The 26,863-nt window shown below is 42.2% G+C and overlaps 1 protein-coding gene across 1 annotated transcript in view; it reads left to right on the top strand.

Annotated features, from left to right (window-relative positions):
* The window catches only part of LOC121554189 (IgGFc-binding protein-like), a 145,931-nt gene that overhangs the window by 97,251 nt on the left and 21,817 nt on the right, over positions 1-26,863 (top strand). Inside the window, 25 exon segments of the mRNA XM_045211778.1 lie at positions 1,252-1,381; positions 1,880-2,124; positions 3,217-3,365; positions 3,795-3,923; positions 4,112-4,250; positions 4,547-4,688; positions 5,114-5,124; positions 5,127-5,312; positions 5,474-5,612; positions 5,810-5,893; positions 6,165-6,355; positions 8,375-8,504; positions 9,099-9,343; positions 10,471-10,619; positions 10,986-11,114; positions 11,233-11,371; positions 11,669-11,810; positions 12,233-12,432; positions 13,740-13,878; positions 14,608-14,724; positions 15,004-15,128; positions 15,851-15,996; positions 16,536-16,679; positions 17,199-17,306; positions 20,051-20,220. Of these exon segments, the coding sequence (XP_045067713.1) occupies positions 1,252-1,381; positions 1,880-2,124; positions 3,217-3,365; positions 3,795-3,923; positions 4,112-4,250; positions 4,547-4,688; positions 5,114-5,124; positions 5,127-5,312; positions 5,474-5,612; positions 5,810-5,893; positions 6,165-6,355; positions 8,375-8,504; positions 9,099-9,343; positions 10,471-10,619; positions 10,986-11,114; positions 11,233-11,371; positions 11,669-11,810; positions 12,233-12,432; positions 13,740-13,878; positions 14,608-14,724; positions 15,004-15,128; positions 15,851-15,996; positions 16,536-16,679; positions 17,199-17,306; positions 20,051-20,220 (3,628 nt within the window).

Below are 26,863 nucleotides of genomic sequence, written 5' to 3'. Positions count from 1 at the left end.
GTATATGTCAATCTAGCAAACCAGGCAACTAAAAGCAACTTTCTAAACTATGTTTTTGGTTTGTTTCTAGCTTGTTAGAAGGTGTAAACGGTACAGTGAAAAGGTTACTTGCATAGTGGAGTCTTTTGTTTAGACATGTAGCTAGCTAGCTAGTTAAACAACAAACCATAATCCCAACTATCAACATTACTACCCTGCGTGAATCTACAGATAGCTAAAGCTAACCAACTAGCTAGGTTCAATGTTAGATAGCGAGCTAACATTAGGCCATAACTAGCAATGCAAATGGCTCTGAGATACGAATAACATTACTACAAAAATCAAACATGCAACTTTAGCTAGCGAGCAAGCCAGCCACCCAGCTGGCTAATGTTAGCTAGCTAACATTAAATTTAACTTGCAATGAAAACGACTTTCTGCCAAAATTAGAAATGTATAATATCTGAAAATGTAAATAGCTAGATTTTCTTACCCGTATACATGGATGAACACTTTTCCCTCTCTGTTACGGATGCCATGGTTGCCCTTAGTTTGAAGATGTAATCCAGAAAGGTGTTTTATACAACAGCCTTTTGTGTTCTCTTTTCGACTCCCTCCGCATTTCCAATCAAACGCCAGACATTTCTCCATCTCCTTAGCTATCATACTCTGCTTCCACAGGGCATTCCACTGTTTTTTAAAAACTCGGTCCTCCAGAAATTGAGAGCCTTAGCAACACTTGTGCAGTTCTTTGGGATACCTTTCAACTAAGCCACTTTAGAAAGGATTACCTACACATACTAAATAGCTCATGTTATGGATAGAAGCGTGCTAAATGTCAGACAAATCCAGACTCATCTTTCGTCCAGCCCATCCATTATCGCAGCCAATCATGGGTAGTGGAAAAGTTCCTGTCTTTTTCGTGGCTAAACCAACTAGGCTTGTAATTTCACAATTGTATTTGTATTAAGAGATAGCAAATAATTTTGTTTTTAAGGCACATGAAAGTTCACCTGTTCCAGAAGGCATTTCTGCCAAAGAATGCATTTTGATTTAAAAAATAAAAATAAAAACTTGAAATGCCTCTCCTGTGAAGTAGTGATGGGCGACATAGGCCTAGTTTCCTGAAACGAGTCACAAATATCCTTTAAAAAGGACCAACGACGCAAGGAACACACACATACATTTACAGAATGCACAAATAAACAAAAAAAATGTATATTATCTAACAACATGTTAATAATTCCTCTCTCCCTGTCTCTGTCCTTTTAGCCAGGAGAGATCATCTTTGGTGACGGCTGCTCCAAGCTGTGTCGTTGTGCGGAAACTACACCCTGGACTGTGTGGACAACTCCTGCTCTCCCACGGAGGAGTGCCGCAACGGTGCATGCTATCCCTAAAGGTACTGTTAGCTGAGTTATAATAACTTGTATTAGCTGAGTTATCATAGCTTGTATTAGCTGAGTTATCATAACTTGTATTAGCCCGGTTATCATACCTTGTAATAGATCAGTTATCATAACTTGTATTAGCTCAGTTATCTTAACTTGAATTAGCTCACTTATCATAACTTGTATTAGGTCACTTATCATAACTTGTATAAAGATGAAAGGTTCTTAGAATCAATTATATTGTTAAGGAGTACCATCGTGAAACCCTTGGAAAGATCCAACTTACAGTAAAGTGGATCGTTCCTAGAGTTTGATTTCTAGCTATGCAAACAGACAGCCATATATACAGTAAACATGTATTATGTGTGGCTTGGAGAACACTATTTACATCATGTCAGGCATCACTTGGTGAAAAAAACGAACCCAAACTATGTGAACACTGAGTCAGTATTCTTTCCACCAGCCAATTACTAATCTCATTCACAACTTTATATCACTATTCCCACCAGCCACCTCTACCTGTGTAGCATCTAGCGACCCTCACTACACCACCTTCGACAAGAAGAAGTACAACTTCATGGGGAACTGCAGCTACCTGATGTCAGAGCCCTGTAACCACACGTCAGTGCCTCACTACGAGGTGCATGCCGACAATGAAAACCGCTTCAACAAACCAACCATCTCCTACCTGAAGGCTGTGCATGTGTATGTGCGCAGCATGAAGATCTCCATCCTGAAGGGAGGCACAGTGCAGGTGAGAACTAGAGGGATTGATGGAGGGATGGGGTTGGAGGTAGAGAGACAGAGAGAGAGAGAGAGAGAGAGAGAGAGAGAGAGAGAGAGAGAGAGAGAGAGAGAGAGAGAGAGAGAGAGAGAGCGAGAGAGCGAGAGAATAAGAATGACATTTGAAAATGTTTAAAAACGTAACAATGGAAACAAATCCTGATAAAATGCAGAGCCGATGTAAAGTAACATACAAAGTCAGGAACAGTTTGTCATTCTATTGAATAAATCTTTATTGTCACCAAAGGGAAATTCCTGAGCAGCATTAAATATATTGAACAAAAATATAAAGGAAACATGTAAAGTGCTGCTCCCATTTTTAATGAGATGAAATATATGATCCCAGAAATGTTCCATACGCACAAAAAGCTTATTTATTTGAATTGTTATGCCCAAATTTGTGTACATCCCTGTTAGTGAGCATTTCATCCTTTGTCAAGATAATGCATTCACATGACAGGTGTGGTATTTCAAGAAGCGGATTAAACAGCATGATCATTACACAGGTGTACCTTGTGCTGGGGACAATAAAAGGCCACTCTAAAAGGTGCAGTTTTGTCAAATAACACAATGCCAGAGGTGTCTCAAGTCTTTATGGAGCCTGCAATTGTCATGCTGACTGCTGGAGTGCCCACCAGAGCTGTTTCCAGAGAACTGAATGTTCATTTCTCTACCATAAGCCACCTCCAACGTCGTTTTAGAGAATTTGGTGGTACGTCCAACCGGCCTCACAAACGCAAACCATGTGTAACCACGCCAACCCAGGACCTCCACATCTGGCTTCTTCACCTGCGGGATCGTCAGAGGGGGGATGGGGTGTGCTCAGGAGTATTTCTGTCTGTAGTAAAACCCCTTTGTAGGGACAAACTCATTGGCTGGGTCTGGCTCCCCAGTGGGTTTACCTAGCTGCCAAGTGGATGGGCCTATGCCCTCCCAGGCCCACCCATGGCTGCGCCCCTGCCCAGTCATGTGAAATCCATTGATTAGGGCCTAATTTATTTATTTCAATTGACTGATTTCTTTATTTGAACTAACCCATGTCTGTGTCCTCTTCTCCTCCTAGTTGAATGGTACCAATGTGAACATCCCACTGACACCAGCTACAGGCGTGTCTGTTTTGAAGTCTGGTAAACACTACACTGTAGCCATGGACTTTGGTGTGACCGTACGATATGACGGAAACCACTACATGGACATCAAAGTCATCAAGGAGTGAGTCAAAACTGCTTCACACACACACTGAAGAAAGAGAACATACAAACACTTAAGAGAACACACACACTGAGCTAGAGAGAGAGAGAGAGAGAGAGAGAGAGAGAGAGAGAGAGAGAGAGAGAGAGAGAGAGAGAGAGAGAGAGAGCGAGAGAGAGAGAGAGAGAGAGAGAGAGAGAGAGAGAGAGAGAGAGAGAGAGAGAGAGAGAGGAGAGAGACCAAAAATGGGGTCTATGCAGCTTGGTTTCCCTATTACAGTTTTGGTGACCCCGACATGATATACCCTAAAAATAGCTATAATAACACAACACAAAACATAGAAACCAAATAGAAACTTCTCACATTGTAATATTTTTATTTTATAAAGTTGTCATTACAATGCTTGAGAAAATCCTTGACTCATAGGCCAATTTTCTCCTCTGTATTCAGCTATAAAGACAAGCTGTGTGGACTGTGTGGAGACTACAATGGAAACTCCAAAGATGACTTCAGGAAACCAGACGGTTCTCTGACCACCAACCCCAATGACTTTGGACACAGCTGGGTCACAGATCCCAAGTTAGTCTTGCCACCATTCACACACACACACACACACACACACACACACACACACACACACACACACACACACACACACACACACACACACACACACACACACACACACACACACACAGGCACTCACATATAACAACCACACACACAGGCACTCACACACAACTGATTCACTCTGTCTCTCACTCCAGTTGTAACAAGAAGCCCAACACCACCATCCCAGGCTGTACTGATGATGAACTGGACAGGTATGAGAGCTCTGGCTACTGCGGCATGCTTCTGGACAAGAACGGACCGTTCGCTGTCTGTCACCCCAAGGTCAACCCCAATGTGAGTAACTACCGTAATGTGTGGTATATAGTGTCTTACCCCAATGTGAGTAATTACTGTTATGTATGGTGTATAGTGTCATATCATATTTTGTCTTTACGATAAAAAAAAAGTTTGTTTAATGTGTGAAATCTCACTCCCAAGAAAGACATTTTGCAAATGTAGAGACACATTTAGTTTAGGAATGTTTACGAATGTTTAATTCAAATAACTTTATTTGTCACTTAAGTAACCAAAACCTCCAAGCTTTGTGTGCAAGTCTATGACACGTGTACCTTTATGGGTGTCCATTTCAGAGTTTCTTCCAGGACTGTCTGTTTGACCTGTGCGAGCTGGATGGTGCTCAACCCATTCTGTGTGAGTCCATCGAGTCCTACGTCAACGAGTGTCAGGACCGAGGAGTCACCATCGGAACCTGGAGGAACAGCACTTTCTGCCGTGAGTAATGATCAGTGTTGGGGTCAATTCCATTTCAATTCCAGTCATTTCAGAAAGTAAACCAAATTCTAATTCAAATTTTCCTCACTGAAAAGCATTAAAGATCATTGAAATTGGTATTTCGATGTACTTCCTGAATTGACTGGAATTGCAGTGGAATTGACCCCAACCCTGGAACAGATACATGTTATACATGATAATAACAAGGAAGAGACGGATATTGATGATGAAGATGGGAATTGTAGTGATTAATATAATAATCATTCATTCACTCACCAAATACCCTGCTGCTATTAGCACATCAAAGACCAAACAATCCACTCAAACAGTACTATTCCGTATAATCAACAGTCATTATTAAGAGACAGTCATGTTTTAAAGTAGACCTATCTCCCTAATGTCTCCTCTTCCCTCCTTCTCTCCAGCTCTGACATGCCCCCCAACAGTCAGTACGTGCCCTGTGCCGCCCCTTGCCAGCCCACCTGTGCCTCCAGACCCCCCACGGGGTGTGATGCTCCCTGTTCAGAGGGTTGTGTGTGTGACCCTGGTTATATCCTCAGCGCCGGGAAGTGTGTCAAAAAGAACTCTTGTGGCTGCAAACACACCAACGGACAGTACTACGAGGTGAGTGTGTTGTGTGCGTGTTTGTGTGTTTATGTGTGTGTGTCAAGTGATGGACATAGTGTGTGTGTGTGACGTGTATGTAACCAACCAGCAACCAATCACTGATTAACTATTGTCTCTCCCTCCCTCCTTCCCTCCCTCTCCCCCCTCTCTCCCTCCAGCCTGGTGAGGAGTGGTACGTGGAGGACTGTCAGATGAAATGTTACTGTAACGCTCCCTTCGTCACCTGCAGTCCCTCTGATTGCCCTCCAATGCACGAGTGTAAGGTCCAGGGTGGAGAGCTGGACTGCTACCCTACAAGTAAGTCCCCTTACATAAACAGTCTGTACAAACACCCACAAATACTCAAAATTGTGTTTTGACGTCTGACGTGTTGGAAGTCAGGGTAGGTTACCAGGCTGTGATCATATGAGTTGACCAGACAGCACAAACTGATCTGAGACTAGGCTATAATGTCTCTCTCTTTATATCTCATGATGTCTCCCTCTATCCCTCAGCCCCAACTACAGTCAAACCAACTACTCCCAAACCAACTACACCTAAACCAACTACTCCCAAGCCTACTACTCCAAAACCTCCAGGTGAGATTAACAGACAATCACCTGTTCTCATTCTCACGATCAGATTCAGAATCCAATTTCTGTATTCGCACAAATCGATGAATTGGTTACCTAATAATTCCTGATATTAACCCCTTGTCTCCCTTCCACCCCACCCCCTTATCCTCTCTTCTTTGCCTTTCTCCCTCCCTCTCTCCCCCCCACCCAATCCTCCTCTCCCTCTCTCCCCCCAACCCATTCTCCCCCCCCCCACCCCCCCACCCCATTCTCCTCTCCATCTCTCCCCCAATAGTGACGTGCCCTCCCAATGCTGAGTACATAGAGTGTGGCCCAGCCTGCATCCCCAGCTGTAAGGAACCCTCCACCAACTGCACTGGCTCCTGTATCAGTGCGTGTTTCTGTAAGCCAGGCTTCGTGTTCAAAGGCAGACGCTGTGTCCCCATAGAAACCTGTGGCTGTCTGGAGGGAGGTGACTACTATGAGGTACGAGACCATCTGGGATTGTTAGTCTGTGGTTAAGAATGTACAATATGATAGAATATGACACAATTCAATGTGATATACAATATTATATGTGATATACCATACGGAATACCATACGATATATGATACACTATATACGATGTGATACACAATAACATACGATATCATATGATACACTACTTTTACTGTCCAGAATGTCCACTCACATGGAAATTGATGTTGCTCAGGTCAGCACATCACCAATGTGACCAACCGCCTCGATTCAATCTTATGTTGCAAAATTTGAAATTGTATTTTTTACAATGGTTGAAAATAGAGGCTCAGAGCTACAAAATTGTATATCATACACTGCAGTTCAGGAACAATGGGAAAGTAATTCTGCTTTGAAAGTTGATAAACTTGTAACCCCACTTTTGAGAAAATGGCCCTTGAATGTTTTGGGACACCTACTGGAGAGCTCTTCTTTGTGTACACCCATTCAGCATTGTTCTCACCCTCTTAAGCCTTAGCCCCACCCATCTTCTTAAGGATTCACATGTGAGGCCATGTGCTAAACAGTGAGGACGGTAGTGTACAACCAAATATTTCAAGACTAAAGGCTGGTTTATACTACTTCTATCGACATGTCTGTATACAGTTGTCGCAATGACATCATGAACATTCTATTGTCGTTGTTGTTATGAAAAAGTATGAACCAAAAATGAAAGTCTGCATGACATCATTAGCCTGGGGGTCCAAAAAAGCATAACTGGTGCCTTTTAACAGCAATAAACACATCAGTTAAAAAATGAATTTAGTATATGTCAATCTAGCAATCCAGGCAACTAAAAGCAACTTTCTAAACTATGTTTTTGGTTCATTTCTAGCTTGTTAGAAGGTGTAAACGGTACAGTGACAAGGTTACTTGCATAGTGGAGTCTTTTTTTAGACATGTAGCTATCTAGCTAGTTAAACAACAAACCATAATCCCAACTCTTAACATTACTACCCTGCGTGAATCTACAGTTAGCTAAAGCTAACCAACTAGCTAGGTTCAATGTTAGATAGCAAGCTAACATTAGGCCATAACTAGCAATGCAAATGGCTCTGAGATACGAATAACATTACTACACAAATCAAACATGCAACGTTAGCCAGCGAGCAAAACAGCCATCCAGCCAGCTAATGTTAGCTAGCTAACTTGAGCTTTAACTTGCAATGAAAACTACTTTCTGCCAAAATTAGAAATGTATAATATCTGAAAATGTAAATAGCTATACTTTCTTACCCGTATACATGGATTAATACTTTTCCCTCTCTGTCACGGATGCCATGGTTGCCCTTGTTTGAAGATGTAATCCAGAAAGGTGTTTTATACAACAGCCTTTTGTGTTCTCTTTTCGACTTCCTCCGCATTTCCAATCAAATGCCAGAATTTTCTCCATCTCCTTAGCTATCATACTGTGCTTCCACAGGGCATTCCAAATTGGAGAGCCTTAGCAACACTTGTGCAGTTCTTCGGAATATCTTTCAACTAAGCCACTTTAGAAAGGATTACCTACACATACTAAATAGCTCATGTTATAGACAGAAGCATGCTAAATGGCAGACAAATCCAAACTCATCTCTCGGCATGTCCAGCCCATCCATTATCGCAGCCAATCATGGGTAGTGGAAAAGTTCCTGTCTTTGTCGTGGCTAAACCAACTAGGCTTGTAATTTCACAATTGCATTTGTATTAAGAGATAGCATATACGTTTGTTTTTTAGGCACATGAAAGTTCACCTGTTCCAGAAGGCATTTCTGCCAAATAATGTATTTAGATTTTTTTTTTTATAAAACGTTGAAATGCCTCTCCTGTGAAGTAGTGATGGGCGACATAGGCCTAGTTTCCTGAAACTAGTCACAAAAATCCTTTAAAAAGGACCAACGACGCAAGGAACACACACATACATTCACAGAATGCACAAATAAACAAAAAAAATTATATTATCTAACAACATGTTAATAATTCCTCTCTCCCTGTCTCTGTCCTTTTAGCCAGGAGAGATCATCTTTGGTGACGGCTGCTCCAAGCTGTGTCGTTGTGCCGGAAACTACACCCTGGACTGTGTGGACAACTCCTGCTCTCCCACGGAGGAGTGCCGCAATGGCGCATGCTATCCTAAAGGTACTGTTAGCTGAGTTTTAATGACTTGTATTAGCTCAGTTATCATAACTTCTATTAGCTGAGTTATCATAACTTGTATTAGTCCGGTTATTATAACTTGTAATATATCAGTTATCATAACTTGTATTAGCTCAGTTATCATAACTTGTATTAGCTGAGTTGTCGTAATTTGTATTAGCTCAGTTATCATACCTTGTATTAGCTGTATTATCATAACTTCTATTACCTCAGATATCATAAGTTGTATTAGCTCAGTTATCTTAACTTGAATCAACTCACTTATCATAACTTGTATAAAGATGAAAGGTTCTTAGAATCAATTATATTGTTAAGGAGTACCATCGTGAAACCCTTGGAAATATCCAACTTACAGTAAAGTGGATCGTTCCTAGAGTTTGATTCCTAGCTATGCAAACAGACAGCCATGTATACAGTATACATTTATTATGTGTGGATATTGGAGAACACTATTTACATCATGTCAGGCATCACTTGGTGAAAAAACGAACCAAACTATGTGAACACTGAGTCAGTATTCTTTCCACCAGCCAATTACTAATCTCACTCACAACTTTATATCACTATTCCCCCCAGCCACCTCTACCTGTGTAGCATCTAGCGACCCTCACTACACCACCTTCGACAAGAAGAAGTACAACTTCATGGGGAACTGCAGCTACCTGATGTCAGACCCCTGTAACCACACGTCAGTGCCTCACTACGAGGTGCATGCCGACAATGAAAACCGCTTCAACAAACCAACCATCTCCTACCTGAAGGCTGTGCATGTGTATGTGCGCAGCGTGAAGATCTCCATCCTGAAGGGAGGCACTGTGCAGGTGAGAGCGAGAGGGATTGATGGAGGGATGGGGTTGGGGGTAGAGAGAGATAGAGAGAGAGAGAGAGAGAGAGATGGAGATAGATAAGAATGACATTTGAAAATGTTTAAAAACGTAACAATGGAAACAAATACTGATAAAATGCAGAGCCGATGTAAAGTAACATACACAGTCAAGAACAGGTTGTCATTCTATTGAATAAATCTTTATTGTCACCGAAGGGAAATTCCTGAGCAGCATTAAATATATTGAACAATAATATAAACGCAACATGTAAAGTGCTGCTCCCATCTTTCGTGAGCTGATATATATGATCCCACACATTTGTTTACATCCCTGTTAGTAAGCATCTTATCCTATGCCAAGATAATTCATTCACATGACAGGTGTGGTATATCAATAAGCGGATTAAACAGCATGATCATTACACAGGTGCACCTTGTGCTGGGGACAATAAAACGCCACTCTAAAATGTGCAGTTTTGTCACATAACACAACTGCAGAGATGTCTCAAGTTTTTATGGAGCGCGCAATTGGCATGCTGACTGCAGGAATGTCCATCAGAGCTATTGCCAGAGAACTGAATGTTAATTTCTCTACCATAAGCCGCATCCAACGTCTTTTTAGAGAATTTGGTACCTCCAACCGGCCTCACAAACGCAAACCTTGTGTAACCACGCCAACCCAGGACCTCCACATCTGACTTCTTCACCTGCGGGATCGTCATAGGGGGGATGGGGTGTGCTCAGGAGTATTTATGTCTGTAGTAAAACCCCTTTGTAGGGACAAACTCATTGGCTGGGTCTGGCTCCCCAGTGGGTTGGCCTGGCTCCCAAGTGGGTGGGCCTATGCCCTCCCAGGCCCACCAATAGCTGCGCCCCTGCCCAGTCATGTGAAATCCATAGATTAGGGCCTAATTAATTTTTTCCAATTGACTGATTTCCTTATTTGAACTATAACTCAGTAAAATCTTTGAAATTCTTGCATGTTGCGTTGATTTCTTTGTTCATTATACATAAAATTCATGCAAAACACAGACACAGAACAGCTTAAAAAGAGGAAGCTAAAAAGCATAAAAAAAGAAATGCCCCTCACTAACCCATGTCTGTGTCCTCTTCTCCTCCTAGTTGAATGGTACCAATGTAAACATCCCACTGACCCCAGCAACAGGCGTGTCTGTTTTGAAGTCTGGTAAACACTACACTGTAGCCATGGACTTTGGTGTGACCGTACGATATGACGGAAACCACTACATGGAAATCAAAGTCATCAAGGAGTGAGTCAAAACTGCTTCACACACACACACTGAAGAAAGAGAACATACAAACACTTAAGAGAGCACACACACTGAGCGAGAGAGAGAGAGAGAGAGAGAGAGAGAGAGAGAGAGAGAGAGAGAGAGAGAGAGAGAGAGAGAGAGAGAGAGAGAGACCAAAAATGGGGTCTATGCAGCTTGGTTTCCCTATTACAGTTTTGGTGACCCCGACATGATATACCCTAAAAATTGCTATAATAACACAACACAAAACATATTAACCACATAGAAACTTCTCACATTGTACTATTTTTATTTTATAATGTTGTCATTACAGTGCTTGAGAAAATCCTTGACTCATAGGCCAATTTTCTCCTCTGTATTCAGCTATAAAGACAAGCTGTGTGGACTGTGTGGAGACTACAATGGAAACTCCAAAGATGACTTCAGGAAACCAGACGGTTCTCTGACCACCAACCCCAATGACTTTGGACACAGCTGGGTCACAGATCCCAAGTTAGTCTTGCCACCATTCACACACACACACACACACACACACACAGACACACACACACACACACACACACACAGGCACTCACATATAACAACTGATTCACTCTGTCTCTCACTCCAGTTGTAACAAGAAGCCCAACACCACCATCCCAGGCTGTACTGATGATGAACTGGACAGGTATGAGAGCTCTGGCTACTGCGGCATGCTTCTAGACAAGAACGGAACGTTCGCTGTCTGTCACCCCAAGGTCAACCCCAATGTGAGTAACTACCGTAATGTGTGGTATATAGTGTCTTACCCCAATGTGAGTAATTACTGTAATGTATGGTGTATAGTGTCATATCATATTTTGTCTTTACTATAAAAAAAAAAGTTCGTTTAATGTGTGAAATCTCACTCCCAAGAAAGACATTTTGCAAATGTAGAGACACATTTAGTTTAGGAATGTTTACGAATGTTTAATTCAAATAACTTTATTTGTCACTTAAGTAACCAAAACCTCCAAGCTTTGTGTGCAAGTCTATGACACGTGTACCTTTATGTGTGTCCATTTCAGAGTTTCTTCCAGGACTGTCTGTTTGACCTGTGCGAGCTGGATGGTGCTCAACCCATTCTGTGTGAGTCCATCGAGTCCTACGTCAACGAGTGTCAGGACCGAGGAGTCACCATCGGAACCTGGAGGAACAGCACTTTCTGCCGTGAGTAATGATCAGTGTTGGGGTCAATTCCATTTCAATTCCAGTCATTTCAGAAAGTAAAACAAATTCAAATTCAAATTTCCTCACTGAAAAGCATTAAAGATCATTGAAATTGGTATTTCGATGTACTTCCTGAATTGACTGGAATTGCACTGGATTTGACCCCAACCCTGGAACAGATACATGTTATACATGATAATAACAAGGAAGAGACGGATATTGATGATGAAGATGGGAATTGTAGTGATTAATATAATAATAATTCATTCACTCACCAAAGACCCTGCTGCTATTAGCACATCAAAGACCAACAATCCACTCAAACAGTACTATTCCGTATAATCAACAGTCATTATTAAGAGACAGTCATGTTTTAAAGTAGACCTATCTCCTAATGTCTCCTCTTCCCTCCTTCTCTCCAGCTCTGACATGCCCCCCCAACAGTCAGTACGTGCCCTGTGCCGCCCCTTGTCAGCCCACCTGTGCCTCCAGACCCCCCACGGGGTGTGATGCTCCCTGTTCAGAGGGTTGTGTGTGTGACCCTGGTTATGTCCTCAGCGCCGGGAAGTGTGTCAAAGAGAACTCCTGTGGCTGCAACCACACTAACGGACAGTACTACGAAGTGAGTGTGCTTTTGTGTCAGAATTATCAATTTCATACAATGCCATTTTCTTAGTTGGATGTTTTTCAAACATATTATAGAGAACATCGACAGTGCAATGTCCTTTGCGGGTCTCGAACCAAAGCACAGCTCCCAAAGCACAGCTAAACTTGCTAACCACTGCTCCAATAGGATTAACCCACTTTAGGATGTTTGTAACCAGATTTCTTTGACAAGGGTTGTACAATATCAACACAATGTCACTATGACAGGGCTGTCTTGACTTCGCACATTCATCTGTCAAGGAAACACTTCTATTTTCCCCTCCCTTTTCCGCCCTTCCTTCCTCGATCCCTCCCTCCCTTCCTCCATCCCTCCCTCCCTCTGTCCCTCCTTCCCTCCCTTCCTCCATCCATCCCTCCCTCCCTTCCGCCATCCATCCCTCCCTCCCTTCCTCCATCCCTCCATCCCTTCCTCCCTACCTCCATCCCTTCCTCCCTTCCTCCATCCCTTCCTCCATCCCTCCCTCCCTCCCTTCCTCCATCCTTCCCTCCCTTCCTCCATATCTCCCTCCTTTCCTCCATCCCTCCCTCCCTCCCTCCCTTCCTCCATCCCTCCCTCCCTCCCTCCCTTCCTCCCTCCCGCCCTCCCTTCCTCCATCCCTCCCTCCCTTCCTCCATCCCTCCTTTCCACCATCCCTCCCTCCCTCCCTTCCTCCCTCCCTCCCTCCCTCCCTCCCTTCCTCCATCCCTCCCTCCCTTCCTCCATCCCTCCCTCCTTTCCTCCATCCCTCCCTCCCTCCCTTCCTCCATCCCTCCCTCCCTTCCTCCATCCCTTCCTCCATATCTCCCTCCTTTCCTCCATCCCTCCCTTCCTCCATCCCTCCCTCCCTCCTCCATCCCTCCCTCCCTTCCTCCATATCTCCCTCCTTTCCTCCATCCCTCCCTCCCTACCTTCCTCCCTTCCTCCATCCCTCCCTCCATCTCTCCCTCCCTCCCTCCCTTCCTCCATCCCTCCCTCCCTTCCTCCATCCCTCCCTCCTTTCCTCCCTCCCTCCCTTCCTCCCTCCCTTCCTCCACCCCCCTCTCTTCCTCCATATCTCCCTCCTTTCCTCCATCCCTCCCTCCCTCCCTTCCTCATCCCTCCCTCCCTTCCTCCATCCCTCCCTCCCTTCCTCCATATCTCCCTCCTTTCCTCCATCCCTCCCTCCCTCCCTTCCTCCATCCCTCCCTCCCTTCCTCCATCCCTCCCTCCCTTCCTCCATCCCTCCATCCCTTCCTCCCTTCCTCCATCCCTCCCTCCCTTCCTCCCTCCTGCTCTCCCTCCAGCCTGGTGATGAGTGGTACGTGGAGGACTGTAAGATGAAATGTTACTGTAACGCTCCCTTCGTCACCTGCAGTCCCTCTGATTGCCCTGCAATGCACGAGTGTAAGGTCCAGGGTGGAGAGCTGGACTGCTACCCTACAAGTAAGTCCATTATAAATAATATATTTGTAAAAGAAATATGTTTATGAAGTACTTGTATATTTACTTACTTAATCCTCTTGGTTCCTGGAGGAACATGGGGCCTGTACTAAAGTTATCCTCTTGGTTCATGGAGGAACATGGGGCCTGTACTAAAGTTATCCTCTTGGTTCCTGGAGGAACATGGGGCCTGTACTAAAGTTAACATCTTGGTTCCTGGAGGAACATAGGGCCTGTACTAAAGTTATCATCTTGGTTCCTGGAGGAACATGGGGCCTGTACTAAAGTTATCATCTTGGTTCCTGGAGGAACATGAGGCCTGTACTAAAGTTATCCTCTTGGTTCCTGGAGGAACATGGGGCCTGTACTAAAGTTATCCTCTTGGTTCCTGGAGGAACATAGGGCCTGTACTAAAGTTATCCTCTTGGTTCCTGGAGGAACATAGGGCCTGTACTAAAGTTATCCTCTTGGTTCCTGGAGGAACATTGGGCCTGTACTAAAGTTATCCAACATTGCCGTTCTTGGTCTTTCTTTGCATCAGGCCATGACAAGAGGATCTACTTGTAGACTTACAGTGCTTATATTTGTTCTCCTTCTATTATTCCGTATCATATCTCATATCTGTTCTCCAGGCTCTCAGGACTGGAGTATCTGTCATCTTTAATACAGGCTAATGTTATTATATCTCCTGCTTATAGCTCATGATATCTCCCTCTGTCCCCTCTACCCCAGGTTCCCAGGACTGTGTGATCTCTGGAGACCCCCACTATAACACCTTTGATGATAAGTTCTACAGCTTCATGGGGACCTGCACCTACACCCTGGCCAGGAGCTGCAAGAACAACACAGGTAAACACATGATGATGTTGTTCTGTAGTTCTAACTCTAGGTTCTGGGTTATGTAGTTCTAACTCTGGGCTCTTAGTTCTGGGTTCTGTAGTTCTAACTCTGGGTTCTAGGTTCTGTAGTTCTAACTCTGGGTTCTGGGTTCTGCAATTCTAACTCTGGGTTCTAGGTTCTGTAGTTCTAACTCTGGGATCTGGGTTCTAGGTTCTGTAGTTCTAACTCTAGGTCCTGCTGTGTTCTAAGCCCTTTGGTTCTACCTGTGTTCTGCTGTATGTGTTCTAGGTCCGTGGTTCTCTGTGGAGGGTAAGAACGAGGAGCGTGGTCTGGCTGGAGTGTCCTACCTGAAGAAGCTCTACGTCACTGTCGATGGAATCACTGTCACACTGATGAAGAGCAGGAGGACTCTGGTACGTGTGTTAATACATCAATCAATCAATCCATCCATTAAATAATCAATCCATCCATTAATCAATCAGTCAATCAGTCAGTCAGTCAGTCAAAATCAATCAATCCAATTTATTTATACAGCTCTTTTTACATCAGCAGTTGTCACAAATCATTTAACCCAGCCTAGACCCAAATAGCACGTTAAAGCAGAAGCAGAGGCACTGGCTAGGAAAAACTACCTAGAATAACTACATGTTATTAAACAGTTAATAACATAGAACTATGACACTTACACAGTTATTAACATGTAATACCACTCTCCCATACAGGTTTATGTCATTCACATTCCACATCACAGATGTGGTGGTATCACTCTGCTATATCTAGCCTTTTCTCCATATCTCCCTTAATCTAAGGATTAGTGATATTACACCATGACGACACACCCAAAGCCTTTTTCCCCCTTTGTAATACACCCTTTAACTCTCTTTCTCTCTCTTTCCTTGTCTCTTTTTATCTTTTATCTCTCTCTCTCTCTCTTTCTCCCTCCATCATCATCATCATCATCGTCGTCTATTTGAACCCTTTATTACCCTAATTACGTCCGTCTTAACAGAGCTCAAACATCAAAATCCTCTGTTTATGTAGCTAACTCTCTCTCTCTCTCTCTCTCTCTCTCTCTCTCTCTCTCTCTCTCTCTCTCTCTCTCTCTCTCTTTCTCTCTCTCTCTCTCTCTCCACAGGTGAATGGAAAGCGAGTGTCCCTCCCTCATTCCCCCTCTCCGCTCATCTCTCTATCGCTGGCGGGTCAGTACATCACGCTGCAGACTCCATTCGGCCTCAAGGTGCGCTGGGATGGAAACCACTACGCCCAGATCTCAGTGCCCAGGTACACACAGACACAAGAAGTGGGCACAGGAATTAGAATCTAGCAACTTCCTTTTTCCACAAGGCCGATCGCAAACTAATGACACCTATTCCCTTTATAGTGTATTCTTTTTACAGGCCCTTTTGTGCCCCATCTATGTGATATATGTATCAATACTATTGCACATGATTTATCATCATGACTTATGATTTAATAATATTCATATAGAATTTAGAACCATTTCTGTTCTAATAACTATTATGATCTTTGTCATAATCTACTGGTTGTTGTGTGTCTTGGTATTATGATCTTTGTAGTAATCTGCTGGTTGTTGTGTGTCTTGGTATTATGATCTTTTTTAGTAATCTGCTGGTTGTTGTGGGTCTTGGTATTATGATCTTTGTAGTAATCTGCTGGTTGTTGTGTGTTTTGGTATTATGATCTTTGTAGTTTGATCTCTCTAGTAATCCACTGGCTGTATGTCGTTGTATCTTGACCTTTGAACTAATCCACTGTGTTGTGTATATAATCTACTGTGTTGTATTTCTTGGTCAATACAGCTCCTACTCTGACCAGATGTGTGGTCTGTGTGGCAACTACGACGGTAACCCTAACAACGACTTCACCAAGCCGGACGGATCCCAGGTCACCAGCTCCAAGGACTTTGGAAACAGCTGGAAGACCGAGGAAGATGAGGAAGACACGTGAGTGGGAATTATGTGGGAACTTTCTTTGAGAATACTGACTGATGAAGTCGGGAATATTTCTGCCCATTAATGTATGTAGTAGAACTTAAGTACACACTTATGATATGCAATAGTTTGGGAGCTAAGTGTACACTTGTAATATGCAATAGTTTGGGAACTGAGTCTACACTTGCAATATGCAATAGTTTGGAAACTAAGTGTACACTTGTAATATGAAATAGTTTGGGAACTAAGTGTACCCTTGTAATATGCAATAGTTTGAGAACCAAGTGCACACTTGTAATATGCAATAGTTTGGGAACTAAGTGTACACTTGTAATATGAAATAGTTTGGGAACTAAGTGTACCCTTGTAATATGCAATATCTTGGGAACCAAGTGCACACTTGTAATATGCAATAGGTTGGGAACTATGTGTACACTTTAAGGGGTAATAACTGTATTGTGCATTATATTGTCAAATGGTATTGTCTTTCCATTTTTTGTATTGTTTATAAAAAATGGTGTGTTTCTACAGATGCAACCCCGACACCAGCCCAGATCCATTCTGTAATCCCTCACTGGAGGCAGAAGTTTCCAAACCTGAGAACTGTGGGAAATTAACCGATAACAAAGGACCCTTCAGGTGAGTAAGAAAACTGACATACAGAATATTAACTCAGTCCTCACGCCATATAGTATATAAAGAGAAAGGCACTCTGGATAGGAGCATTTGCTAAATGATTAAAATGTCAAATGGAAATGTTTTACATACATATCTCATATTAATGTATTGAATTATGATTGTTTAAATATTTTTTAAATATTGTTTTTAACAAATGTATCATTTGTACAGCTTTTATTAAAAATGAGGTTATTCGTTACACTTGACTGTGTAAAACCTAGCAGTCATACTTATTTCTCTGAGAGTGAGGTGGATATGTAGCATTATGCAAGAAAACATGATTATTTGTCTCTCTGAAATGAAACAATCAAGTGATAGATTTCAAACAAATACATGTGGGTCATTGAACTACCCCATGCCATGATTAGATAGTGAAAAAACACACCAATCTCTTTCATAATTTTTTTAAAACAATAAAAGCTAATTTATCAACATTTCTGAAAATGCATATACAGTGAGGGAAAAAAGTATTTGATCCCCTGCTGATTTTGTACGTTTGCCCACTGACAAAGACATGATCAGTCTATAATTTTAATGGTAGGTTTATTTGAACAGCGAGAGACAGAATAACAACAAAAAAATCCAGAAAAACGCATGTAAAAAATGTTATAAATTGATTTGCATTTTAATGAGGGAAATAAGTATTTGACCCCTCTGCAAAACATGACTTAGTACTTGGTGGCAAAACCCTTGTTGGCAATCACAGAGGTCAGACGTTTCTTGTAGTTGGCCACCAGGTTTGCACACATCTCAGGAGGGATTTTGTCCCACTCCTCTTTGCAGATCTTCTCCAAGTCATTAAGGTTTCGAGCCTGACGTTTAGCAACTCGAATCTTCAGCTCCCTCCACATATTTTCTATGGGATTAAGGTCTGGAGACTGGCTAGGCCACTCCAGGACCTTAATGTGCTTCTTCTTGAGCCACTCCTTTATTGCCTTGGCCGTGTATTTTGGGTCATTGTCATGCTGGAATACCCATCCACGACCCATTTTCAATGCCCTGGCTGAGGGAAGGAGGTTCTCACCCAAGATTTGACGGTACATGGCGCCATCCATCGTCCCTTTGATGCGGTGAAGTTGTCCTGTCCCCTTAGCAGAAAAACACCCCCAAAGCATAATGTTTCCACCTCCATGTTTGACGGTGGGGATGGTGTTCTTGGGGTCATAGGCAGCATTCCTCCTCCTCCAAACACGGCGACTTGAGTTGATGCCAAAGAGCTCGATTTTGGTCTCATCTGACCACACTTTCACCCAGTTCTCCTCTGAATCATTCAGATGTTCATTGGCAAACTTCAGACGGGCCTGTATATGTGCTTTCTTGAGCAGGGGGACCTTTCAGGCGCTGCAGGATTTCAGTCCTTCACGGCGTAGTGTGTTACCAATTGTTTTCTTGTTGACTATGGTCCCAGCTGCCTTGAGATCATTGACAAGATCCTCCCGTGTAGTTCTGGGCTGATTCCTCACCGTTCTCATGATCATTGCAACTCCACGAGGTGAGATCTTGCATGGAGCCCCAGGCCGAGGGAGATTGACAGTTATTTTGTGTTTCTTCCATTTGCGAATAATCGCACCAACTGTTGTCACCTTCTCACCAAGCTGCTTGTTGATGGTCTCCGCACACTCCACTGGCTTCCAGTTGAGGCTCGCATCTACTACAAGACCATGGTGCTTGCCTACGGAGCTGTGAGGGGAACGGCACCTCCTTACCTTCAGTCTCTGATCAGACCCTACACCCAAACGAGGGCACTACGTTCATCCACCTCTGGCCTGCTAGCTCCCCTACCTCTACAGAAGCACAGTTCCCGCTCAGCCCAGTCAAAGCTATTTGCTGCTCTGGCACCCCAATGGTGGAACAAGCTCCCCCACGACAGCGGAGTCACTGACCACCTTCCGGAGACACTTGAAACCGTATCTCTTTAAGGAATACCTGGAATAGTATAAAGTAATCCTTCTACCCCTCCTCCCCCACCCCCCCATAAAGAAGAAAAAAAAAAGTGGTTGTCCCACTTGCTATCATAAGTTGAATGCACCAATTTGTAAGTCGTTCTGGATAAGTGCGTCTGCTAAATAATGTAAATGTAAATGTAGCCCATTCCAGCCTTGTGTAGGTCTACAATCTTGTCCCTGACATCCTTGGAGAGCTCTTTGGTCTTGGCCATGGTGGAGAGTTTGGAATCTGATTGATTGATTGCTTCTGTGGACAGGTGTCTTTTGTACAGGTAACAAACTGAGATTAGGAGCACTCCCTTTAAGAGTGTTCTCCTAATCTCAGCTCGTTACCTGTATAAAAGACACCTGGGAACCAGAAATCTTTCTGATTGAGAGGGGGTCAAATACTTCTTTCCATCATTAAAATGCAAATCAATTTATAACATTTTTGACATACTTTTTTCTGGATTTTTTTGTTGTTATTCTGTCTCTCACTGTTCAAATAAACCTACCATTAAAATTATAGGCCATCATGTCTTTGTCAGTGGGCAAACGTACAAAATCAGCAGGGGATCAAATACTTTTTTCCCTCACTGTATAGCGTTTTGGAGTGAAGCTCATATACTCTGTGTATTTACTTATCTCTGTTATTCTCCTTTTATCCTTCACTCCTTCAATCCCCCTGTCTTCCTCACACATTTCACTCAATCCCTTACTTTCTCTCAATTTTTTCTCTCGCTCTCTCTATCTCTCCCACCCCCACCCCCGCCCCAACAGGGAGTGCATAGCGTTGGTGGACCCTACTCCGTTCTTCCAGAGCTGTGTGTATGACATGTGTCGCTTCGTGGGCCAACAGCAGATGCTGTGTGACCAGCTCCAGGTCTATACCGACGCCTGCCTGAGCATAGGGGCCAAGGTCCACCCCTGGAGGGAGCCAGACTTCTGCCGTGAGTCTCATATATAGACACTATATACACCACATACATTTAGTCACACCATAGACCAGGGTTGTGTTCAGTAGTGAGAAAACGTTTAGTTTAGTTTTGAATGGGAGTGAATCAGGGAGGTTCAGAGGTCAAGTTCCACCCCTGGAGAGAGCCTTCTGCCATGCGTCTCACACTGTAGTCACGACAGACATCATAGACAGAGACTACTCAGATCCAATGCACTCACAGGCTCTGTCTCAGCTGCTTAAATATGCACTCCAGTCTCCTTTTCACCTCATTTATCACCTGATTTACTTAACAAAAGGGACATCTCAAAATGTGGTCTAGGTATGACATGACATGGCACAAGTGCTCCTCTATTGTTCCTCAAGCAAGGGGGGGTCTGATGACATCAGAGTAGACCCAGCAGACCTACTCATTTACATTTACGTCATTTAGCAGACTTACAAATTGGTGCATTCACCTTATAGCCAGTGGGATAACCACTTTACAATATTTTTTTTTTTTTTGGGGGGTTAAGGCCAACTCTTGAAGTTTGCAGTTGTGTCTAAAAAACACTATTTTGCGCAAACGTATTGTTTTACCCTTAAAGCAGCAATCAGCAGTAGAAACAATAACAAAGCGGCCTCCCTGCCCCTGGTTTGGTAAAAAGCTGAAGGACGGGGCAGGAGAAATTGAGTCACTCTCAAACTCATAGACAGAGCTGTGAATGCAAGGATTGACCATCCATGATATCAAAATTATAGTTTTAACCACGTTTTGAGGTTAAAAACATTGGAGTAAAACAAGGTTATATGTTGGGGTCTGACAGTTGAACTAAGCTAACATTACTGTTTAGACTTACGGTAGACAAGATGGCGTATTGAATACACAGCGGTGCAAATCACCTCAAGATAAAAACATAATATTCAATATCAGTAAGTTAGACTAAATATTAGCACTTCATATATTCGCGGGTAATAACATTCAATCTGGATAATAACACAAAACAAATCATAAGGCTAGAGAAATGTATCGACAAATATTACAACAACAAGCAACACAGAATCAATCTCCAAGAGAAAACGCGACTGCTCGACGGATACAGATGATTTATGCTTTTCACCACTGGGACTGGTAAGTGTGGAAAGCGACCTGTTGAAGTCGATAAATGACAAACTGGGCATACTAGAGTTGGCCAGTAATGATGTAAAAGAGAACGATACAAAAAAACTAAAAGGGACAGTCACTAAGATAGAAACGGACGTTAAGGAACTTAAAAAGGAGAATAACTTTCTGAGAGAAGCCTTACTAGACATACAAACTAGATCGATGAGAGAAAATCTGGTACTTACGGGTATCCAAGAAAAAGAAGGAGAGGTTATCGAAAATATTGTGAAGGGCTTACAGCGCTTCAAATCCCACTCGAGGCTGTCGATAAAATTCAACTCGAACGTGTACACTGTTTCGGACAAAAAGGACAGAGATATGAGCGTCCAATCGTTGCCAAATTTGCTTTCTTTAAGGATAAAGTAGTGGCACGAAAATAGGCTTGAATGATCAGTTCCCGAGGGAGATTGCAGAACTGTGCAAAGTTCTGTACCCAATCGTCAAGGAAAATAGATTAAAAGGGAAGCGTGGTACTCTCATTGTCGATAAACTGTATATTGACAACCAAATGTTCCGCGACATAAAGACCACTCCATGGCTATTCTGAAAGTTCTAATAGAGGAGTCGAAAAATGGAACACCCAATACTAGCCATGGTAGGGATTGTAATAATAAAGCACATTTAGAGTATTTATAGTATTTTATAAAGGGATACGACGCTATTACAAGAAAAGATAACAAGCAAATAATACATCTTCAAATACAACTAATTAGAACACAAGTACTCAATCAACATAGTGGAGATAAAAACATAGCAAACAGAAGACATACAGTGGGGAGTACAAGTATTTGATACACTGCCGATTTTGCAGGTTTTCCTACTTACAAAGCATGTAGAGGTCTGTAATTTTTATCATAGGTACACTTCAACTGTGAGAGACGGAATCTAAAACAAAAATCCAGAAAATCACAATGTATGATTTTTAAGTGATTAATTTGCATTTTATTGCATGACATAAGTATTTGATCACCTACCAACCAGTAAGAATTCCGGCTCTCACAGACCTGTTAGTTTTTCTTTAAGAAGCCCTCCTGTTCTCCACTCATTACCTGTATTAACTGCACCTGTTTGAACTCGTTACCTGTATAAAAGACACCTGTCCACACACTCAATCAAACAGACTCCAACCTCTCCACAATGGCCAAGACCAGAGAGCTGTGTAAGGACACCAGGGATAAAATTCTAGACCTGCACAAGGTTGGGATGGGCTACAGGACAATAGGCAAGCAGCTTGGTGAGAAGGCAACAACTGTTGGCGCAATTATTAGAAAATGGAAGAAGTTCAAGATGACGGTCAATCACCCTCGGTCTGGGGCTCCATGCAAGATCTCACCTCGTGGGGCATCAATGATCATGAGGAAGGTGAGGAATCAGCCCAGAACTACACGGCAGGACCTGGTCAATGACCTGAATAGAACTGGGACCACAGTCTTAAAGAAAACCATTAGTAACACACTACGCCGTCATGGATTAAAATCCTGCAGCGCACGCAAGGTCCCCCTGCTCAAGCCAGCGCATGTCCAGGCCCGTCTGAAGTTTGCCAATGACCATCTGGATGATCCAGAGGAGGAATGGGAGAAGGTCATGTGGTCTGATGAGACAAAAATAGAGCTTTTTGGTCTAAACGCCACTCGCCGTGTTTGGAGGAAGAAGAAGGATGAGTACAACCCCAAGAACACCATCCCAACCGTGAAGCATGGCGGTGGAAACACCATTCTTTGGGGATGCTTTTCTGCAAAGGGGACAGGACGACTGCACCGTATTGAGGGGAGGATGGATGGGGCCATGTATCGCGAGATCTTGGCCAACAACCTCCTTCCCTCAGTAAGAGCATTGAAGATGGCCAGTCTCCAGACCTGAACCCAATAGAAATTCTTTGGAGGGAGCTGAAAGTCCGTATTGCCCAGCGACAGCCCCGAAACCTGAAGGATCTGGAGAAGGTCTGTATGGAGGAGTGGGCCAAAATCCCTGCTGCAGTGTGTGCACACCTGGTCAAGACCTACAGGAAACGTATGATCTCTGTAATTGCAAAGAAAGGTTTCTGTACCAAATATTAAGTTCTGCTTTTCTGATGTATCAAATACTTATGTCATGCAATAAAATGCAAATTAATTACTTAAAAATCATACAATGTGATTTTCTGGATTTTGGTTTTAGATTCCGTCTCTCACAGTTGAAGTGTACCTATGATAAAAATTACAGACCTCTACATGCTTTGTAAGTAGAAAAACCTGCAAAATTGGCAGTATATCAAATACTTGTTCTCCCCACTGTATATGGCAGCGACTCAATCAAGCTAGTCGTCTTGACTTCTTTCTTATGTCATTCTCGTTGGCACCTAAAGTTGAAAAAGTGTTGATAGGGGACAGAATGCGGTCGGACCATCATATAATTGGCATATACAGTTGAAGTCGGAAGTTTACATACACTTAGGTTGGAGTCATTAAAACTCGTTTTTCAACCACTCCACAAATTTCTTGTTAACAAACTATAGTTTTGGCAAGTCGGTTAGGACATCTACTTTGTATATGACACAAGTAATTTTACAAAAAAAAAATTAAAGACAGATTATTTCACTTATAATTCACTGTATCACAATTCCAGTGGGTCAGAAGTTTACATACACTAAGTTGGCTGTGCCTTTAAACAGCTTGGAAAATTCCAGAAAATGATGTCATGGCTTTAGAAGCTTCTGATAGGCTAATTGACATAATTTGAGTCAATTGGAGGTGTACCTGTGGATGTCTTTCAAGGCATACCTTCAAACTCAGTGCATTTTTGCTTGACATCATGGGAAAATCAAAAGAAATCAGCCAAGACCTCAGAAAAAAAATTGTAGACCTCCACAAGTCTGGTTCATCCTTGGGAGCAATTTCCAAACGCCTGAAGGTACCACATTAATCTGTACAAACATTAGTACGCAAGTATAAACACCATGGGACCACGCAGCCATCATTCCGCTCAGGAAGGAGACGCGTTCTGTCTCCTAGAGATTAACGTACTTTGGTGCGAAAAGTAGAGAAGATGCTGGAGGATGCTGGAGGAAACGGTTACAAAAGTATCTATATCCACAATAAAACTAGTCCTATATCGACATGACCTGAAAGGCCGCTCAGCAAGGAAGAAGCCACTGCTCCAAAACCGCCATAACAATGCCAGACTACGGTTTGCAACTGCACATGGGGACAAAGATCGTACTTTTTTGGAGAAATGTCCTCTGGTCTGATGAAACAAAAATAGAACTGTTTGGCCTAAAGTAAATTTGTGGGCAGAACTGAAAATCGTGTGCGAGCAAGGAGGCCTATAAACCTGTCTCAGTTACACCAGCTCTGTCAGGAGGAATGAGCCAAAATTCACCCAACTTATTGTGGGAAGCTTGTGGAAGGCTACCCGAACTGTTTGACCCAAGTTAAACAATTTAAAGACAATGCTACCAAATACTAATTGAGTGTATGTAAACTTCTGACCCACTGGGAATGTGATGAAAGAAATAAAAGCAGAAATAAATAATTCTCTCTACTATTGTTCTGACATTTCACATTCTGAAAATAAAGTGGTGATCCTAACTGACCTAAAACAGGGAATTTTTACTAGGATTAAATGTCAGGAATTGTGAAAAACTGAGTTGAAATTTATTTGGCTAAGGTGTATGTAAACTTACGACTTCAACTGTACATTACTCTTACTGAATTTCCACGTGGGCGAGGATATTGAAATTTTTATCAAAGCTTATTGGATGATAACTTGTTTTTAACTAGGACAGAGTAATTTATAACAGATTTTTTCCGACATAACATAGGTACAGCAAATCCCCTTATTATATGGGACGCCTTTAAATGTGCCTTTAGAGGCCATGCAATTCAGTACTCATCTCGAAAACAAAAGCAATTTAGGTCAAAAGAGTCCGTACTAACAAAGGAAATAGAAGGTCTAACAGAACAGATAGATAGCAATAAAAACTGTAACATAGAGACTCAGAATAAATTAGAGGGAAAACTAAAAGAAATGGAGAAAGTTATTCAAGAAAGATCAAGTGTAATATATTATAAATATAAAGCAAACTGGATGGAATATGGGGAAAAATGCACCAAATTATTTTTTTATCTTCAACATAGTAATGCTACCAAAAATAATTGACTGAAACTGGTTACAAATGACAGTCACCCATGATTCACCACATGATATTTTGAAGGAGGAAGCAAAGTACTTTAAGCATATGTTTTCGTTTCAGTCGCCTCCATCTCCTCTAACTGAAGCTAATTGCAGAGATGATGTTGTATTGATAATGTAAAATTAACAGCCATACAGAAAGACTCATGTGAAGGTGAAATGACAGAGGAGGAACTTCTGGATGCAATTCAAGACTTTAAGTCCGGGAAAACTCCAGGGTTGGATGGCATACCAGTCGAGGTATACCAAACCTTTTTTGATATACTCAGAGGACCGTTATTAGCATGTTTTAACCACTCCTATGTAAATGGTAGATTATCAGACACTCAAGAAGAAGGTCTGATTTCATTATTACTGAAACAGGATACAAGTGGGAAATATAAAGATCCAGTCTATTAAAAAAATTGGAGGCCCCTTACACTTCAGTGTTGTGATGCAAAAATTCGAGCAAAATGTATATCGCATAGAATTAAAAAGGTATTGTCGGACATTATTAATTCTAATCAGACAGTTTTTTTTTACATGGACGATACATTGGCGATAATATAAGGCAAGTACTGGAAACAATAGAACACTATGAAAAATCAGGGAAACCAGGCCTGCTATTCATAGCAGACTTTGAAAAGGCATTTGATAAAGTACGACTGGGGTTTATATATAAATGCCTGGGAGCATTTCAATTTTGGAGAATCTCTTATAAAATGGGTTAAAATCATATATAGAAACCCTAGGTGTAAAATAGTAAATAATGGCTATTTCTCTGAAAGTTTTAAACTGTCAAGAGGAGAGAAACAATGTTGTCCACCATCGGCATATCTATTTATTATGGCCATCGAAATGTTAGCTATTAAAATCAGATCCAACAATAATATCAAGGGATTAGAAATCCAGGGCTTAAAAACAAAAGATGTCATTGTACGCGATTCATTTTTTATTTTAAATCCAGAACTTGAATCCCTCCACAGCCTCAAAGAGGATCTAGATACATTTTCTAACCTCTCTGGATTACAACCAAATAATGATAAATGTATTATATTACGTATTGGATCACTAAAAATGTTTTTACATTACCATGTAGTTTACCAATAAAATAGTATGATGGTGATGTGGATATACTCGGGAATACATATATTAAATAAATGATCTCACTCCAATACATTTGAATAGAAAGTTAGCAAAAATAGATAAGATCTTGCTACCATGGAAAGGTAAATACCTGTCAATTTGTGGAAAAGTCACCCTGATTAACTCTTTAGTATTATCCCGGTTTACCTATTTGCTTATGGTCTTGCCTACGCCTAGCGAACATTTTTTTTTTTATTGT

The sequence above is a fragment of the Coregonus clupeaformis genome, chromosome 39, assembly GCF_020615455.1.
Source record: "Coregonus clupeaformis isolate EN_2021a chromosome 39, ASM2061545v1, whole genome shotgun sequence".
Classification (NCBI taxonomy): Eukaryota; Metazoa; Chordata; class Actinopteri; order Salmoniformes; family Salmonidae; genus Coregonus; species Coregonus clupeaformis.
This window is presented reverse-complemented; position numbering and strand designations above follow the sequence as displayed.